We start from the raw sequence: 21,226 nt of genomic DNA on the forward strand, positions 1-21,226 counted from the left end.
AGTGCATCTGGGAGGGTGCTGAGCACCTCGAGCCTCATCGCCGAGAGCATGCAGAAACCAAGCACAGGCAGCGGAAAGAGCGTGCGGCAAACCAGTCTCACCCACCCCTTCCCTCAACGACTGTCTCACCTGTGGTTTTCATATTGGACTGTTCAGTCACCTAAGAACTCATTTTTAGAGTAGAAGCAAGTCTTCCTTGATTCTGAGGGACTGCCTATGATGATGATGTAGTTACCATTTTTGGGCAGTAACTGAGCTATCCAACCAGGAAAGTCCCAGGTTCAGTCGTTGGTCTGTACCTAATTGGCAATAGAGGTGTTGTAATTACCTTTAGTAGACCTAAGTTAGGAGGGTAAAATTGGCCAGCGATCCCTGCTGGAAATGGCCATTTAGGACAGGATTAGACTCTGTTATATTGTAACCAGTAGTTGAATAGTCTTGACACTTGCATAAAAGCCAATTGAGCAATGTACCGATGAGCATCTTATGGAACCCGAGCAAAGGTTCAATGCCTTGGTGTCATATTTGATCACGAATTGAGTTTCCTAGCTAATATCCATTCTATCACTAAGTCTGCCTATTTCCACCTTTTTGTAATATCACCCGTCTCTGCCCTTACCTCAACTTATCTACTGCTGAAACCCTCACCTATGCCTTTATCACCTCTTGACAATTCAAATGCACTCCTGGCCGGCCTCCCTCGTTCTACCTTCCATAAACTTGAGGTCATCCAAAACTGCTGCCCGTGTGCTAACTCGCATCAAGTCCCACTCGCCCATCTGCCCTGTGTTTACTGACCTACATTGATTCCCAGTTAAGCAATGCCTCGATTTTAAAATTCTCATCCTTGTTTTGAAATACCTCCATGGCCTTGCCCCTCCTTATCTCTGTAATCTCCTCCAATCCTATAATCCCCTTAGACCTCTTCGCTCCACCTGTTCTGGTCTTTTGAACAGCCCCAATTTTAAATGCTCCACCATTGGCGGTTGTGCTTTCAGTTGCCTAGGAATTCCCTCCCTAAACACTCCGCTTCTCTCTTTCCTGCTTTAAGACGCTCCTTAAAATCTACCTCTTCAAACATCTTGGTCATCTGCCTTAACATCTTGTATGGCTCGTGTCAGGTTTTTAAAAAAATAACTCTCCTGTGAATGCCTTGGGCATTTTTATTAGGTTAAATGCGCTATATTAATATAAGTTGTTGTTCATCAGAGAAGGGTGAAATTTGGTCATGAAAAATATCTATGAACTGACCATATGCACAATTTTTCCAGATTAAATTATGCTATTTACATATCTTCATAAACACATGTTGCTTAGTATTTCTGAAGGTCTGAATAATTTAGTCAGCAATCGTGTTTGAGCACAGTGGAGTGAAGTTGCTAGCATAATGTAGAGTGATGACTTGGGATGACTGCATATTGCATTGTTTGCAAACTGGGGGGAAATGTTCCTTTTGTCAGCATTCATAAACAGTACACTTGAGTGTGAAAACTTAAAAATGCACATAAATCATTCTTATTAGAAAGGTAAGGTACTTGATGATAGTTCTAAGATAAGATGAATTATATTCAGAGTGTAATGGTACTATATGCTAACAATTTATTTCCCCTTTATGTGCACCTGCTTGTTTGGATTCCTAGTTGACATCTGTTTGAAAATGCTATCACTGAAAGAGAAGCGTAGAAGTATATTAACTTCTGCATATACCATATGAATAGTTATGGATGCACTCACTCCCCACTCCACATGCCATTCAAGAATGATATCTAAGCAGGTGAGAGTCCAGTTTTAATGACATGGTGGGAAACTTGAGACCGACTTATCTAAATTGCTAAATTAAGAGAAAGGAATTCGGGAGTTGTTATTTTCCCATAGGGAAGGTTGACTCGTCAGTAAGTGAAGTAAGCAGTAGTTGATAGTGAAGTGTGTCTGTGTTCTGTGTGTCTGAAAATAAAGATCACTGAACTTTGGGTAAATGTTGGAGAATTTTAAAAGGCTCATTTATTGTAGTGCATTGTTCATGACTGAGACCTATCTAGCAGATGCATCAGTAAGTACAGTGGGAAGTACCTGTACTGGATAACCTGGCAGATATATTACTGTGGACACAGCTATGATAGTGAGAGTGTCTGGCAATAAACTTGAGGCTACTTCTGAAATTGCTATTTTTTAGTGGAAATGGTAAATTATGATCAGCCAGTGGGACTATGAGTCCTCTGCCTGTGAGTTGGTGTATGTTTGATCTTGAAACAGGATGCTTTTTATTTATGGTATACTGAAGTAAGCAGCTGGCATGTCCACAATGTCCTAATTGGCATCCTAAAAAGTACATATAAATTCTTAACCAAAACTGTGCCTTGGCTTTGTGAGATGAAGGGTGAATATTTCACTATATATGTACATAGAATAAAACGAATCTTGCGTGGGCAACCTTCAAAGTTTGTACCTGAATGATGTCACTATTCATTGTGCATTCTTAATGCATTCTGCAGATTGTATTTGCAAATTCAGTAAATTGAAGTGCAGTATATATTTTTGGAGTGTGGGCAGGAGTATCGGCGGGGCCTAAGTACAGCACAGGAGTGTGGGCAGAGGTGCGGCGAGTGATTGAGGCGGAGGATCAATGAGGAATCGTGGCTGAGATTCGGCGGGTGATCGTGGCGGTGGTGCGGCAAATGACGGTATGGGGCCCAGAAGAGCCCGGGGTCAGCACGAGCCATCCCACACTGTGCTCTAGGTCCATGCGGCAGAGCACGTCTCCACTCATCCTGGTTAACACTTGCCACTGGATAAAGACCTAGCTCTGTCAAGTCCGTGTGGTGGCTGATGTGCAACGGTCACCACACATTTTTTTTTAAATCCACGCACAGACATCTTCCATCCCTTCGATTGGAGTCCAGGACTGAAATATGGGGTCCTTCATTGAAACATCTGTGAACTCATCCCTTTTGGTGTGTAAGCAAGTCATCCTCGTTCGAGGGACTGCCTATGATGATGATGATGATGACATGTATGTTTGAGTCTATTTTGTGAGCAATGAAGAAAGGACTTTGTAATAAGATGTGTCCCTTTTGAGTGAAGTCTGGGTTGCATATGCTCAGGTATATGTTTTCGCCTAGCTCATCCTCTCAGCTGTTGAATGGGGATATCTGAATATTGTGGAGCTCTTATTTCTGGGGGAGAATGAGGCTCAGTCACGAACTTTTCATTTACATGATTTTGTTTAATGAAAAATACATCTGCATATGAGTGGAAGAGTAAAGTTTTAGAAAATTAATGTAAACACTTCAATTGTGTTAGTAAGTAATGTCACTGTGAAAATCTCTGAAATAATTTGACTTCATTGTCCCAGGAGCTTTTCCTTTTGCTAATGTATGTACATTCAGTTTCACAATGCAGCTGCTCAAGGCATTCAAGCTCAAGAAAAAATTGTCATATATAATTTTAGATTACCATGCCATTATTTGTAAAAAGTAAAAGATTTTAGCATACACAAGTATTTGGGTTCATTTCTAGAGGGATAGCATTGAAAAGCAGAGACGTTATTAAACTTGTATCAAACCTTGGTTAAACCATACTCCAAGTACTGTGCGCAGTTCTGGTTTCCATATTATAAAAAGGATATAGAAACATTGGAGAAGGTGCAAAAAAGATTTACAAGGACAATACCAGAACTGAGATATTATACTTAACAGATCAGGCTGGATCTCTTTTTTTTCTCAGAGAGAGAAGGCTGAGGGGTGATCTAATAGATAGCTTTAAAACTATGAAGGGGTTTGATAAGGTTGACTCGGAGAAGATGTTTCCACTTGTGGGGAGACCAAGACTAGGGGCAATAAATCCAATAGGGAATCCAGGAGAAACTTCTTTACTCAAACAGTGGTAAAATTGTGGAACTCGCTATCGTAAGGAGTACAGTAGTTGAGGCGATTAGCATAGATGCATTTAAGAGGAAACGAAAAGGGAGAAATGAATAGAAGGATATGCTGATTAAATTACAGGGGTTGGGAGGAGCATCAACGCTATCATAGACCTGTTGGGCCGAATAGCCTGTTTCTGTGCTGTAAATTCTACGTAATTCAGCACATTGTAGTTCTTCCTTCCAGAAAGAATCTACAGATAGTCCAGTTGGTCCTTTCCTGTTTGTATCTTCCAACCTATCACAGTTTCCAGTTGTTAAATAATACTCGTGTGTTAATCACTCCTTTTGTGACAAAAAAGCTTCCTGATATCAGCCTTAAATTTGTCTTTTATTAGACTGGACCTTTGTGTAGTTTGAAGTTGTTTTGAAATGATCTTTTCTGTACTGTTCACTATCTTGTATGCTTCTATGAGGTCATCTCAGTTATCTCTTTTTGAGTCTGAAAAAGCTCTCCAACCTCTGACATTAGGGATCACCTTCTGGTTCTTACCTGATATACTTCCAGGGGCTGAATATCTCCCTTCTGTCTTGATGACCAGAACTGGGCACAGCACGCATGGTGTGCTCTGTGGAAGGCACAAGACACTCTGATCATGACTTCATCTGACTTGTGTTCCACTGTTTTGGCTACATATTTCAGCATTTTATTCGCTTTATTCATGCGTCCATGAGTTGCTTCATTATCTGAGGAGTTGCGAATGGCACTGAACACTCTGCAGTCATCAGCGAACATCCCCACTTCTGACCTTATGATGGAGGGAAGCTCATCGATGAAGCAGCCGAAGATGGTTTAGGCCTCGGACACTGCCCTGAGGAACTCCTGCAATAATATCCTAGGGCTGAGATGATTGACCTCCAACCACCACAACCATCTTCCTTTGTGTTAGATATGACTCCAGCCCAGTGGAGAGTTTCCCCCCCCCCGATTCCCATTGTATTCAGTTTTACTAGGGGTCCTTGATGCCACACTCGGTCAAATGCTGCCTTGATGTCAAGGGCACTCACACTCCACTCACCCCTGGAATTCAGCTCTTTTGTCCATGTTTGGACCAAGGCTGTAATGAGGTCTGTAGCATTGGTCCTGGCGGATCCCAAACTGGACATCAGTGAGCAGGTTATTAATGAGTAAGTGCCACTTGATGGCACTGTCGATGACACCTTCCATCACTTTGCTGATGATTGAGAGTAGACTGATGGGTAGCCTGAAGTACTGTTCTGGATTAATTTTATCTATGATGTTTAATATCTTGTGTAAGATCCTTTCAATAGAAAACATTCTAATTGCAGTCACTAAAACATTTTCAAGCTGTGGAATAAATAAGTGTGATAGCTCATATTGGGGTAGTTTAAATAATGGCCTGAGCTTGGAAGTCGAACCGAACTTTCCATGAGAATTTTTTTTTTTTTGTTGCCCCTAATGTGCTGTAATTATGAGTGATGATGTGGAAACCTGGAAATATCTTTTTTGCTTTACTGATGAAACAAATCCTTGTGCTTATTTAAAAACTTCTGAACGCTTAGTATTTATAGAAATCAGTATTTCCTGTAAGCTAGAAAGATGTATGGATATTTGTAGAACTGAATAATAATGAATTGTAATCAGTGACAGAATAAAATTGTGAATACCTTCTCGAGAGGAGAGTAAAAGGGAAAGCCTTGAATAAGAATATCCTCATTATTGCAGTGTAGCCTTGGTGCCAAAGATTCCATAAATATTTGTGAGTACATGATCATTCACTTGACCTTTTGCATAATTAAATAGATAACGACTTCATTTATTTGGAGTAGAGTGGCAGACGATAAACTGCTGAAAACAACATTTCTCGGTGGTTGTTTTTAATTTGGACCAAGAGTGGAGAAAACTAACGAGAATAAAAAGGTGACTTGGATTTTTTTTTAAATGGTATACGTATGGAAACTTTGGACAAACTTCCATTGTTTGAATTTCTGCTGGTCATTGTTATATAAAAATAAATCTTGTGTCTGCGGCATCTGTGTCAAATTTGCAGGCACTTCAAAATGCTGTCTGACCCCAGGAGTTTATAAGCAGCTACAATTGCGCTGGCCTATGCCTCTTTCCCTTTGGGAGTACATGACCAGTGGCCTTACTTAAAGGATCAAATCAGATTAGCAAAGTTATGCTGCAGACATAAAATATCTTTCATGAGATGTGATTGTCACTTTTTTTTAAAGTCTGACATTGAAGAGAAGTTGGGAATTTGCAGGTAGCTGTCAATCAAACTTCCCCACCAATAGAAAATATCCTCTAATTGACCTTGAGATCTGTCTTGGAGAAATTAACCTTTTAATTGACCTCACTGTTGCTATATACAGCAATTGCACTTCGTAACCTTAAAGGGATAGGCAACTTAAACCTTAGCAGAAAAATACATTGTGCATTACATAGTACAGTGGTTCTCAAACTGGGGTCTGCAAATCCTTGGGGCTCCATAGAGACTTTCCAGAGGGTCTGTGAAAAAACCCCAATCAGTGGTGGAGAGTGAGCCAGTGCGGAGCAGCTGGGCGCTGCTGAAAGGGGCTGTGAATGCTTACCATGGCGCCAGCAGTGGTTGTGCGCTGCAGGAAGAAGGGGGGAGAGAAAAAAGACAGCAGGCCAGCAGCGGCCACAGCGCCACCACCAGCATTCGGAGGCGGAAAAGCGCAACGCCAGATGTTTGGGAACCAACCGTCTGTAAACAAAGATCCCATCCCGACTACCCGCTGGCTGTAACAGTGCCAGAATACTGCCAAAAAGAAAAAGCCTGCCTTAAGTCAATATGTTACCGTACAAGACTACATTACCATACAATGCGTTGCGTTGCAATGCATTATGTTACATTGTTACAATACAATACATTATGTTACATTCCGATATGTTGCAAGACGTTGCGTTCCAATATAATACAAAACAATATGTTGATTATGTCACAATGCGTTACTTTACAATACAAACGTTATGTTCCAATCCGATATGTTCCAATACGATACAATGTTATGTTGCATTACGTTACAATACAATACATTGTTACATTATGTTGCAATGCAATACATTGTTACGTTGTATTACAATACAATGTGTTACGTTACGATACAATATTATGTTCCAGTTGATACAATATATGTTCCAATACGATACAATATGTTATGTTGCATTACGTTACAATACAATGTTATATTACGTTATAATACAATGCGTAATGTTATGATACAATACAATACTATGGGCTCAATTTTTCCCAGTTATTTGTGCAGTTTTTTTGGTGCGCACCACTTTTTCTGACCTAAATTTAAAAAATCCAAGTTTCCTCAAAGATTGTGTGCCAGTGTAACTCAGTTAGTTAAAACATTTTTAGGTTCAGTTTTTTTTTTAAAACCTCCATTGGGGGCGTAACCTGCCACCCGCACCAATTCTGGCCATTTAAGCAAGTTTGGCCAGCTCCGATTTACTCCTGTTTTTCTTAGGATGGGCGTATGTGACCTCTGGAAAAACCTTCTGGGCAGTTGAGAAAATCGGCACAGGTAAGGAAATCAGCGCAGCCAATGCACTTCCATGGCCCGGACAGCAGCAGCAGAGAGAGAGGGGTGGGGGGGCGTGGTGGCCTTTCGGCCAGAATTAGGAGCGGGTACTGGGAGGGAGGAGGCCCTTCGGACTGGGATAGAAACATAGAAACATAGAAAATAGGTGCAGGAGTAGGCCATTCGGCCCTTCTAGCCTGCACCTCTATTCAATGAGTTCATGGCTGAACATTCAACTTCAGTACCCCATTCCTGCTTTCTCGCCATTCCCCTTGATCCCCTGAGTAGTAAGGACCTCATCTAACTCCTTTTTGAATATATTTAGTGAATTGGCCTCAACAACTTTCTGTGGTAGAGAATTCCACAGGTTCACCACTCTCTGGGTGAAGAAGTTCCTCCGCATCTCGGTCCTAAATGGCTTACCCCTTATCCTTAGACTGTGACCTCTGGTTGTGGACTTCCCCAACATTGGGAACATTTTTCCTGCATCTAATCTGTCTAACCCCGTCAGAATTTTAAATGTTTCTATGAGGTCCCCTCTCATTCTTCTGAACTCCAGTGAATACAAGCCTAGTTGATCCAGTCTTTCTTGATAGGTCAGTCCCGCCATCCCGGGAATCAGTCTGGTGAACCTTCGCTGCACTCCCTCAATAGCAAGAATGTCCTTTCTCAAGTTAGGAGACCAAAACTGTACACAATACTCCAGGTGTGGCCTCACCAATGCCCTGTACAACTGTAGCAACACCTCCCTGCCCCTGTACTCAAATCCCCTTGCTATGAAGGCCAACATGCCATTTGCTTTCTTAACCGCCTGCTGCACCTGCATGCCAACCTTCAATGACTGATGTACCACGACACCCAGGTATCGTTGCACCTCCCCTTTTCCTAATCTGTCACCATTCAGATAATAGTCTGTCTCTGTTTTTACCACCAAAGTGGATGACCTCACATTTATCCACATTATACTTCATCTGCCATGCATTTGCCCACTCACCTAACCTATCCAAGTCGCTCTGCAGCCTCACAGCATCCTCCTCGCAGCTCACACTGCCACCCAACTTAGTGTCATCCGCAAATTTGGAGATACTACATTTAATCCCCTCATCTAAATCATTAATGTACAGTGTAAACAGCTGGGGCCCCAGCACAGAACCTTGCGGTACCCCACTAGTCACTGCCTGCCATTCTGAAAAGTACCCATTTACTCCTACTCTTTGCTTCCTGTCTGACAACCAGTTCTCAATCCATGTCAGCACACTACCCCCAATCCCATGTGCTCTAACTTTGCACATCAATCTCTTGTGTGGGACCTTGTCGAACGCCTTCTGAAAGTCCAAATATACCACATCAACTGGTTCTCCCTTGTCCACTCTACTGGAAACATCCTCAAAAAATTCCAGAAGATTTGTCAAGCATGATTTCCCTTTCACAAATCCATGCTGACTTGGACCTATCATGTCACCTCTTTCCAAATGCACTGCTATGACATCCTTAATAATTGATTCCATCATTTTACCCACTACCGATGTCAGGCTGACCAGTCTATAATTCCCTGTTTTCTCTCTCCCTCCTTTTTTAAAAAGTGGGGTTACATTGGCTACCCTCCACTTTATAGGAACTGATCCAGAGTCAATGGAATGTTGGAAAATGACTGTCAGTGCATCCACTATTCCCAAGGCCACCTCCTTAAGTAGCGGGTCTTCTATCCCAGGCCGAAGGTACCCCGCACTGGCCCGCTTCTATCCCGGGCTGGAGGGACCCCTGCACTGGCCTGCGGTTCCTGTTTGGGGCTTGCGGCCTACACCGGGACATCATCCCAAACTTTTTAAAGCCGGCCGAAGGGACTCCAAGGCCGGCGTTCAACCGGCCGAAGGGACTCCGGGGCCAGCATTCAACCGGCCGCAGGGACTCCGGGACCGACGTTGAACCGGCCAAAGGGACCAAGCTGCTGTAATTTCTTCGAGGGGCCGGAATTCCTACTACTGACTTACATATTCAACTTTTAATCAACTTTTAAACAATTTGGGAAAACTTTTTTAACCTACTACTGACTTACATTTTAGACTTTTTATAGAAACTTTTAAATAACTTTGGAAACGTTGGCAGAAACTTTTTTTAAAATCCCTTGGACAGCTGACCTTCCGAATGGTGGCCCCCCCAACCAAGCCTCGGGCCACCTATCATCAATGAGCTGAGCTTGTGGCCAACACCTCGCCATAGGCAATTGGGCTTAAACAGCAGTGCCTGGTCTCCAGTCATCTTGGACCCCCTTGCCACTGGACCAAGACCTTGTTCAGCTAAGCCCGTGTGGTTGCCAGTGTACAGTGGCCAACCCACATTAAAAGAATTCACGCACAGGCATCTTCCACTTCGTTAATATGAAGTTCGGGACCTGGAACGTCAGGACCCTCATGGACAATTCCAACACCAACAGGCCGGAACGCCACACCACCATAGTTGCCCGGGAACTTGGACGTTTTGACATTGACATCGCCGCTCTAAGCGAGACTTGGCAGGCAGGGGAAAGCCAGCTCAAGGAACAACATGGAGGTTACACCTTTTTCTGGAAAGGAAAACCAGAGGAAGAATGCCATCTTCATGGAATCGGCTTCGCCGTCAAAAATGAGCTGGTCGACCACCTCAAAGACTCCCCCTGCAGAGTTAACGAACGCCTCATGACTCTTCGTCTTACCCTATCCCGGAACCAATGCGCCACAGTCTTCAGTGTGTACGCACCAACGCTCGATGCAACAGATGAGGCTAAAGAGGGTTTTTATTCCAACCTCGCGACATCCCTGTCCCACGTCCCCACAGGTGACAAATTGATCCTCCTAGGTGACTTTAATGCCAGGGTCGGCAAAGAAACAGCCCTCTGGGGAGGTGTGATTGGCAGAGAGGGGGGTAGGGAAAGCCAACTCCAGCGGTACCCTACTCCTGACAAAATGCATAGAACATGAACTCTTCATCACCAACACCCTGTTCCGCCAGAGGGACAAATACAAGGCATCGTGGCAACACCCTCGCTCCAAACACTGGCACCTGCTCGACTATGTCATCGTCCGAGCCAGGGATCGCAAGATTGTGCGCATCACCCGCGCCATGACAGGAGCTGATGACGGCTGGACAGACCACCGCCTAATCCGATCCATCATCGACATTAACGTAGCCCCAAAGCAGAGGGGACAGCAGAAGCAGTGCCGCAAAAAAATTAATGCTGGGGCTCTTAGAGACCCAGCTAAGAGAGTCCTATACAGCCAGCAACTCACAGCTAATCTGCCGTGCCTTGATGACCCTGAGATGCTGAATGCCCACAGCGCTTGGTCTGCCCTCCAGGCCTCTATAACTAGTGCCAGTGAAGAGACACTTGGTCACTCAACCAGAAAACACCAGGACTAGTTTGATGAAAATGATCAGGAGATCCAAGAACTAATAGATCACAAGCGCAGAGCATTTCTGAGCCTCAAGCAACAACCCAACTTAGGAGCAGCAAAGCAACGTTACTGACGGCTCAGGGCTGAGGTCCAACAAAAAACCCAGGACCTAAAGAACAGGTTGTGGATGGAGAAAGCACAGGAGATACAACAACTGGCCAACAGCCACGATATGCGAGGATTCTTCATTGCAGTCAAGGCCACCTATGGTCCAAACTCCCAAGGCCCCACCCTAACCCTGGCCAAGAACAGGGAAACACTCATCAAGGACACCGAGGCGGTCAGGGCCCGCTGGAAGGAGCACTTTGAAGATTTCCTCAGTCGAGACTCTGCCTTTGACTCGAGTGTTCTTGATTCCATCCCACAGCATGCAACCCGCCGCCATCTCAGTGAAACCCCAATGTTGCACGAGGCAGGCAAAGCCATAAAACAGCTTCAGAATAACAAGGCTACGGCTGCAAATGGAATCCCTGCTGAGGCGCTGAAGTATGGCGGAGAGGCGCTGTTGGCGCAGATACATGACTTCATCTTTCTCATCTGGAGGGAGGAGAGCATGCCCGGAGGTCTCAGAGATGCAGTGATCGTGACCATCTTTAAAAAAGGAGACAAGTCCTACTGTGACAACTACAAAGGAATCTCCCTGTTATCAGCCACTGGGAAAGTTGTCGCTCAACCGTCTTCTCCCTGTGGCCAAGGAGCTGCTCCTGGAATCATAGTGCGGATTTCGTCCCCTACGGGGCACAACGGACATGATCTTTGCAGCGCGACAGCTGCAGGAAAAATGCAGGGAGCAGCGCCAACCCTTAAACATGGCCTTTTTCAATCTTACAAAGGCCTTTGACACTATCAACCATGAGGGTCTATGGAGCGCATTCCTCCGTTTCGGATGCCCCCAAAAGTTTGTCACCATCCTTTGCCTGCTCCACGACGACATGCAGGCCGTGATCTTTGCCAACGGATCCATTACAGACCCAATCCATGTCCGGAACGGGGCCAAACGGCTGCATTATCGCTCCAACCACCTTCTCAATTTTCCTCGCTGCCATGCTCCACCTCACAGTCAACAAGCTCCCCGCTGAAGTGGAACTAAACTACATAACCAGTGGGAAGATGTTTAACCTACGCCGCCTCCAGGCCAGGTCCAAGATCACCCCAACCTCTGTCGTTGAGCTACAGTACGCGGACAACGCCTGCGTCTGCGCACATTCTGAGGCTGAACTCCAGGACATAGTCGATGTATTCACCGAGGCATATGAAAGCATGGGCCTTACGCTTAACATCCATAAGATAGGTCCTCCGCCAGCCTGTCCTTGCCGCGCAGCACTGCCCCCCAGTCATCAAGATTCACGGCACGGCCCTCGACGACGTGGATCATTTCCCATACCTCGGGCGCCTCTTATCAACAAAAGCAGACATTGATGCGTAGATTCAACATCGCCTCCAGTGCAGCCTTCGGCCGCCTGAGGAAAAGAGTGTTCAAATCTACCACCAAAACTCATGGTCTACAGGGCTGTAGTAATACCCACCCTCCTATATGGATCAGAGGCATGGACGATGTACAGAAGACACCTCAAGTCGCTGGAGGTATATCACCAACGATGTCTCCGCAAGATCCTGCAAATCCCCTGGGAGGACAGACGCACCAACATCAGTGTCCTTGGCCAGGCTAACATCCCCCAGCATTGAAGCACTGACCACACTCGATCAGCTTTGCTGGGCAGGCCACATAGTTTGCATGCCAGACACGAGACAGCCTAAGCAAATGCTCTATGCAGAGCTCCTTCACGGCAAACGAGCCAAAGGTGGGCAGCGGAAACATTACAAGGACACCCTCAAAGCCTCCCTGATAAAGTGCAACATCACCACTGACACCTGAGAGTCCCTGGCCGAAGACCGCCCTAGGTGGAGAAAGTGCATCCGGGAGGGCATTGAACTCTTCGAATCTCAACACCGAGAGCGTGAAGAGGTCAAGCGCAGGCAGCGGAAGGAGCGTGCGGCAAACCAGTCCCACCCACCCCTTCCCTCAACGGCTATCTGTCCTGTCTGTGGATCTCCTATTGGACTGTTCAGCCACCAAAGCACTCACTTCAGGAGTGGAAGCAAGTCTTCCTCGATTCCGAAGGACTGCCTATGATGATGAGTAGTGGATACTGGCATCGGGAGGCCCTTCGGCCTGGTATAGTAACGGGTACCGGCACCAGGAGGCCCTTCGGCCTGGTATAGTAACGGGTACTGGCACCGGGAGGCCTTTCGGCCTGGGATTGTAGCGGGTACTGGCACCGGGAGGCCTTTTGGCCAGGGATAGTAGCAGGCACCGGCATCTGGTGGGGGGGGGGGGGGATAGACTTTCTCAAACACTTTTTAATAATTGAATGATGGTAAGTTGCTGTAATGTGCTTGTGCAGGTTGCTGTGAGCTGGCTGTTGTATGTGTCACTTTCAGCCTCAGACCGCAGTGTGTCCCTCGTTACCGTGGCAATCCGATCTTTTTGGCGCAGGCCTTGGGCTCCACCCCCAAAGCTAAAGGACAGGCTAGGCGGCACCAAAATGAACAATTCAAACGGGGAACCTTGGATGATTTTTTTTTTGGTGTAGTTGGCCCCCCAAAAACGGGGGTAACTCTTCAAGTACGCCAAAAAACAGCTTTGGGGAAATTGATCCCATTATGTTACATTACGTTGCAATACATTATATTGTATTATGTTACAATACGTTACAATAAAATACGTTACATTTGTGTGTCCACAGTCAAGAAGCAAATCTGACACAATCTGGGCAGCACTTGAAAACCGAGAAACATAGGGCCCAAGTTTCCACAAGAAAAAAAAACGGGCGCCTAAAAAAATCCTCGGTATTCTCCACCGACTTACAGGTCCTGTGGCACTCGGCGCAGCCGGCACGAGCTGTGGGGGGGCGGAGCCAGGTCCCTGCGCTGAAAACAGTGCCGGGACCTCTGCACATGCGCGCCACAGTCGGCACGCATGTGCAGTAGCTCCAGGTGCCGAACTGTGTGGGAGGGGCCCGAAGCACGCAGCCCCTAGCCCTGGCCCAATGGCCTCACTGGGGCTGCGTGAATGAGGCTCCTCCCACGGCCAGCTCCTGCTCCCCGCCCGACCAGACCTGACACTCGGCCCCCCCCACCCGAGACCCGCTCCCCCCGCCCCGACTCGACACCCGCTCTTCTTCCCCCCCCCCCCCCCCCCCCCCCGACCCGACACCCGAGACCCGCTCCCTCCTGCCCCGACCGAGACCCGCTCCCCCCACCCGCCCCGACCCGAGGCCCGCTCCCCCACCCCCCGACCCGCTCCCCGCCCCGACCCGAGGCCCGCCCCCCCCCCACCTGACCCGACACCCGCTCCCCCCCCCGATCCGACACGCGCTCCCCCGACCCGACACCCGCTCCTGTTCCCCGACCCCCCCCTCTCTCCCCTCCCCTCCCTCTCTCAACTCCCTCTCTCCCCTCCCCTCCCCCCTCCCCTCCCCTCCCTCCCCTCCCTTCCCTTTCTCCCTCCCCTCCCTTCCCTCTCTCCCTCCCCTCCCTTCCCTCTCTCCCTCCCCTCCCTTCCCTCTCTCCCTCCCCTCCCTTCCCTCTCTCCCTCCCCTCCCTTCCCTCTCTCCCTCCCCTCCCTTCCCTCTCTCCCTCCCCTCCCTTCCCTCTCTCCCTCCCCTCCCTTCCCTCTCCCTCCCCTCCCTTCCCTCTCTCCCTCCCCTCCCTTCCCTCTCTCCCTCCCCTCCCTTCCCTCTCTCCCTCCCCTCCCTTCCCTCTCTCCCTCCCCTCCCTTCCCTCTCTTCCTCCCCTCCCTTCCCTCTCCCCCTCCCTCTCCCCCTCCCCCTCCCCTCCCCCTCCCCCTCCCCCTCCCCCTCCCCCTCCCCCTCCCCCTCAGCGGCACGAACAGCTGCAGAATTCTCCCTGGCTGAAGCACTTTCACACAGGTAGGAAGATGGTTTATTTAATCTTTTCTTGGCTTATAAATGTTTATTCAGGTTGGATTTATTTGTAGAAGTATAAATAAGGATTTATTGTCGAATTTAATGAGTTCCCTTCCCCCCCCCACCTCGTTCTGGACGCCTAATTTGTAACCTGCGCCTGATTTTTTAATGTGTAGAACAGGTTTTTTCAGTTCTACAAAAATCTTCACTGGCGCCATTCTACTTTAGTTTGGAGTACATTTTCACTGTGGAAACTTTCAAATCAGGCGTCAGTGGCCGGACACGCCCCCTTTTGAAGAAATAATTCTGTTCTAAACTAGAACTGTTCTACCTGACTAGAACTGCAGAAAAAAAAATGTGGAGAATTGCGATTTCTAAAATAGTCCGTTCTCCACCAGTTGCTCCTAAAAAATCAGGCACGAATCATGTGGAAACTTGGGCCCATAGAAAATAGGTGCAGGAGTAGGCCATTCGGCCCTTCGAGCCTGCACTACCATTCAATATGATCATGGCTGATCATGCAACTTCAGTACTTATTCCTGCTTTCTCTCCATTCCCCTTGATCCTTTAGCCGTAAGGGCCACATCTAACTCCCTTTTGAATATATCTAACGAACTGGCCTCAACAACTTTCTGTGTTTGAGAATTCCACAGGTTCACAATTCTCTGGGTGAAGAAGTTTCTCCTTATCTCGGTTCTAACCCCTTATCCTTAGACTGCGACCTCTGGTTCTGAACTTCCCCAACATCGGGAACATTCTTCCTGCATTTAACCTGTCCAATCCTGTCAGAATATTATACGTTTCTATGAGATTCCCTCTCATTTTCTAAATTATAGTGAATATAAGCCTAGTCGATCCAGTCTTTCTTATGTCAGCCCTGCCATCCCGGGAATCAGTCTGGTGAACCTTCGCTGCACTCCCTCAATAGCAAGAATGTCCTTCCTCAGATTGAGACCAAAACTGTACACAATATTCAAGGTGTGGCCTCACCAAGGCCCTGTACAACTGCAGTAAGACCTCCCTGCTCCTATACTCAATTCCACTCGCTATGAAGGCCAACATGCCATTTGCCGCCTTCATCGCCTGCTGTACCTGCATGCCAATTTTCAATGACTGATGTACCATGACACCCAGGTCTCATTGCACCTCCCCTGTTCCTAATCTGTCACCATTCAGATAATATTCTGCCTTCCTGTTTTTGCCACCAAAGTGGATAACCTCACATTTATCTACATTATACTGCATCTGCCATACATTTGCCCACTCACCTAACCTGTCCAAGTCACCCTGCAGCCTCTTAGCATCCTCCTCACAGCTCTCACTGCCACCCAGCTTAGTGTCATCCGCAAAGTTGGAGATACTACATTCAATTCCTTTGTCTAAATCACTAATGTATATTGTAAATAGCTGAGGTCCCAGCACTGAACCTTGCGGTACCCAACTAGTCACTGCCTGCCATTCTGAAAAGGACCAGTTTATTCCTACTCTTTGCTTCCTGTCTGCCAACCAGTTCTCTATCCACGTCAATACATTACCCCCCAATACCATGTGCTTTAATTTTGCACTCTAATCTCTTATGTGGGACCTTGTCAAAAGCCTTTCGAAAGTCCAAATACACCACATTCACTGGTTCTCCCTTGTCCACTCTACTAGTTACATCCTCAAAAAATTCTAGAAGATTTGTCAAGCATGATTTCCCTTTCATAAATCCATGCTGACTTGGACCAATCCTGCCACTGCTTTCCAAATGCGCTGCTATTTCATCTTTAATAATTGATTCCAACATTTTCCCCACTACCGATGTCAGGCTAACTGGTCTATAATTCCCTGTTTTCTCTCCTTCCTTTTTTTAAAAAGTGGGGTTACATTAGCTACACTCCAATCCATAGGAACTGATCCAGAGTCTATAGAATGTTGGAAAATGACCACCTATGCAACCACTTAAGTACTTTGGGATGCAGACTATCAGGCCCTGGGGATTTATTGGTCTTCAATCCCATCAATTTTCCAAATACAATTTCCTGACTAATAAGGATTTCCTTCAGTTCCACCTTTTCGCTAGACCCTCGGCCCCCTAGTATTTCCGGAAGGTTATTTGTGTCTTCCTTGGTGAAGACAGAACCAAAGTATTTGTTCAGTTCGTCTGCCATTTCTTTATTCCCCATTATAAATTCACCTGATTCTGACTGCAAGGGACCTACATTTGTCTTCACTAATCTTTTTCTCTTCACATATCTATCAAAGCTTTTGCAGTCAGTTTTTATGTTCCCTGAATGCATTTGTAATTTTTAAAAATCAATGCTTTAAAATCATACATACTTGAGGGATTCCCGTTTTGTAAATGTCACCGTGGCTACATTGCAATTCATTGTCAGAAGATCATGCTACAGTATCAATACAAGGAGGCAATAATAATTTAAAATGGCGTGGGGGGGGGGGGGGTGGTTCAGTAATTACTAATCCATTTGAAAAGGGATTCTTCAACCAAAAAAGTTTGAGAACCACTCACATAGTATAATGTTCCTGTCGTAAAACAGTACGTCATCTGTCATACCACAAACAATAGCCTATATCTATATATTTTTAAATTAGAATTCTTGAAGGTGTGCCATCTTTTAGCAATCTGCATGTTTCATTACATGGTGGTGTGAACTGATCTGATCATTGGCTGTAAAGCTCTTTGGGACATCCTGAGGTCATGAATGACTCTGTATAAATGTAATTTCTTTCTTTCCTCCCCCTCCTTTTTGCTTTCCAGGCCTTAGTACCCAAAATTGGGTACAATATTCCAAATACTGCTTTGCCAATAAGCAGTTTTAGTCTGTTTCAAATTGTAATCAAATGTCCCAAAGATGTATTCTAGTATTTGACAATCTTTGAAGATTGCAGCTTTATAGAGTTTGGAAACATTTGTCGAATGGACTATGGTCTCCATAAGATTATTTTTCTCTTAGAAAATCCTTTATTCTTTTGCATTTTGATGTTTGCCCTTACATGTTTTTTTTAGTATACATCAGCTTATGTTCACATTGGAATGTTCCATTCCTTAGCCCATTGGTTTAATTGGTCCACATCCCTTTGAATACCTGCAGTCTCTTGTATTTGTTAATGACCACATAGCTTAAAGTTTAGTGTCAACAGCAGGCATATATCTATATAGTTTATGACTAGGGTGAGCCGAGAGCGCAACAGATTTCTGCAGAACTGTACTGATCATTACAAGCTATCCCTTCCCAATTTCCCCCTTTCCTCTCTACCCCTCTGCCACCTCCTCCTTAATTTTTCTCCTCTTCCCTCTCCACCCCACAGACTGAGGGGTCAGTGTGCAGCAGCATAATTAACTTCCACTTGAGAAGGAAATACTGCTTTAGTAATTCTTGCTTCAACTCAAGTGTCTTGCTGCCTAATCAAGGAGTGGTAATGATGAATGTTTAGAGAACTGCGCACTCCAGAGTATTCTATATTTTTCATTTATTTGAATGTTTAGCACTAAAGTAATATCAGTGAGAACTTTGTAAGAAGTGAAGGAATATAAAAATGTGTTTTTTTCATGCCCACTTTTTCACCAAAAGTAGGCAAGGGAACAGATGGAGAACTACTCTGCAATCTGTGTTCTGTACAGGTTTCTTCTTAAAAATGTGGGGAATTCTACAGTAATTTGTGTATCTATCTTTCAGCTATGATATGGTGCATTATGGCCACTCCAACCAGCTGAGGCAGGCACGTTCTATGGGTGATTACCTCATTGTAGGAGTACATACAGATGGTAAGTTGCAAAACAAATACAGCACTGTGCATTAGATGTTATATAACAGTGAGTATCACTACTGTATTTTTGAAATTTGTTGAATAACTTGAGTTGCACATCAAATCAGTATGGGAACAGTATCACTGCAGTTTTTCCCAACACAGGAAAAGAAAAATAGAAGCTTATTTGTAACATGACAAAGTTGTGAATTAGTGTGCCTCTATCAAGCTGCCTGCAATAATGTCACTCGCAAATGCAATCACATTATTGATCATGTCAGCTGCACATGTAGTTTTAAGATAAATAATATAAAAAATGTGTACTATATAGCACATGCCTTTGTTGGCGAAAGCTGCCCCAGGAAATTAGCTTCCTTGAAACTTCCTTAATGAAATGGTAAGTCTTTCTCCATTCTTTTTCTTCCAATTTCGCTCCACACCCTCCTCTCTAAATTCTGGTTCATCCCCTCAGTGTCATTCCTCATGTGTAAATGAGCCTGGACAATGTCAGCAGCCTTTTTGATCACAGGAAGCCGAGCATCACATGCACCCTTCCACAGGGCGCAATCAGAAGTGGGAACCCAAGCTTCGTTTTTTTTTACAGCTCTTGAAAGAAAAGCAAGAAAGAGAATTTGCCTTTACATAACACCTTTCATGACCTCTGAACATCCCACGCGTTTTACAGCCAATTAAGTTTTCTTTGAAGTGTAGTCACTGTCGTAATGTAGGAAATACATTCCTACCAGAAGAGACGAGGGTCCAGGGACAGCCACACTGCGATATGTGCACGCACTAGGTCCGTGCAGCAGAGCTGGTCTCCAGTCGTCTTGGTTAATCCTTGCCACTTAACCAAGACCTAGCACTGTCAAGCCCGTGTGGTGGCTAGTGTGCAACGGCCACCACACGTTAAAAAAATCCACGCACAGGTATCTTCCATCCTTCAAGATTTAGTTTGTGACCTGGAATTTTCGGTCCTTCATTGAAACACCTGTGAACCTTTTGACATGGAAGCAAATTATCCTCGATTCGAGGGACTGCCTATGATGATGGTAGGAAATGCAGCAAGCTCCCACAAACATCAATGAGATAATGACCAGATCATCTGATTGTAGTGATGTTGGTTGAGGGATAAATATTGGCCGAGATACTTTGACCCACTCGATCTCAGCAGTATCTGGAGCCCAGCCCAGCCCTTCTTCGAATAGTACCATGGAATCTTTTACATCCACCTGAGAGGGCAGACGGGGCCTTGGTTTAACATCTCCTCAGAAAGATGGCACCTTCGATGGTGCCGCACTCTCTCAGTATTGCACTGTAGTGGGACTTGAGCCCACAACCTTCTTACTCCAAGCCGAGAGTGCTACCAGAGAGCCACGGTCAATTGTACCACCCCCAAAGGATAAGACATGTTGAGACTAATGTTCTTGCATAATAATAGAGGCAAAAAACATTAGGGTTGCTCAAGATACAGTTAAGTGCTATGATAGGAGAGATATTTTCCTCCTCGCTGTTGAGTGCATCCTCGTATCTGTATGAGGCTTGTGCAGGTGGGTCATGTAACAGGCTGTGAGAGCCAGAACCTACACTGTAAATTTAACTTGAATGATGCTGACCCATTCTCTCCAGCTCATTGTCCAGTATCCTGCTCCCTTTCCAGGCTGCCCTCCTCCCAGTGTATAAAGACAAGCGAGAGACCGAGCAAAAAAGTAAACCAGAAGTGGGAAACAGGAGGACTAAAAGGGAAATGAAAATAATAGGGAAACAGGTGAAGGACAATGTGTCGAAAAACAAGCCAAGGAAGGGTGGGGGAAAGAACAAGCGTAGGAGGAGGAAAGAAACAGAATGAAGCAAGGGCAGAGAAAACTATAAGTGAAGAAAAGGGAGGAAGTAAGCAGACAGGAAGCAGAAGAGAGCCATTTTTGCTTTACAGACTTATCTGTAGTCAGATGTAAATGAACGGCTTTAAGACCATTTTCATGCAGCTTGATTGGTGGGGGAAAAATTGAGACCTTGCGCCGAGCCCTGATGATCTGAGAGATGAATTTTAACAGGCCAATGGACTTTTGTTGTCCCTGATTGTTCTGATTTTCTTGCTCTTGCCTTGGTAGGGATCAGGTAAGGTCAGGTATCAAATCTGAGAACTTCCTGGTTTTATGGCTGAGGTAACTCATGTCTTGTCCAGGGGAGCATAAATGTCTGATTAATGCAACCTCCCCTTATTAACAGTTAAAGGTTCCATGTTTGTTCATTGCATTGTCCATTCTGCATCTACAAGAGGCCAAAAGCTTGTAGATGCAGTGTTTGAATTTCTGCAACTTGAAATTTGTTCTGAAAAGGAGCAAGCGATTGGTACAGATTTTTTTTAATTAAAAATGTTTTTCCACAAAGATTTTGCATTCCTAGTTTATTACAGTAAACGGTTCTGTATATGACTTATGATTTTTTGTGAGTTTTGCATATATAAACACTAACATCAACAAAGCATCATACATGGCATTGAAACCATACTATAGTTTGAAATTAGTCACAAACTCTATTGATACTGTAGTTCTTGTGTACATTAAGAAAAAGTGTTTTCGAGAGATGTTAGTATTTTTTCCTCCCCAATCAATCAAAATGTAAGAAGCATTGAATGCAACTTACCAATGATGCAAAATTTAAAATAGTTAATTTTATATTCT

The 21,226-nt window shown here is 45.3% G+C and overlaps 1 protein-coding gene across 2 annotated transcripts in view; it reads left to right on the top strand.

Annotated features, from left to right (window-relative positions):
* Positions 1-21,226, top strand: part of pcyt2 (phosphate cytidylyltransferase 2, ethanolamine) — a 64,690-nt gene that overhangs the window by 17,993 nt on the left and 25,471 nt on the right. For both annotated transcript variants that reach the window (XM_070857834.1, XM_070857833.1), the window contains exon 2: positions 18,476-18,564. In XM_070857834.1, coding sequence (XP_070713935.1) covers positions 18,476-18,564 — 89 coding nt within the window. The remainder of the gene's footprint in view (positions 1-18,475; positions 18,565-21,226) is intronic.

The sequence above is a fragment of the Pristiophorus japonicus genome, chromosome 16 (genome assembly GCF_044704955.1).
Source record: "Pristiophorus japonicus isolate sPriJap1 chromosome 16, sPriJap1.hap1, whole genome shotgun sequence".
NCBI lineage: Eukaryota > Metazoa > Chordata > Chondrichthyes > Pristiophoridae > Pristiophorus > Pristiophorus japonicus.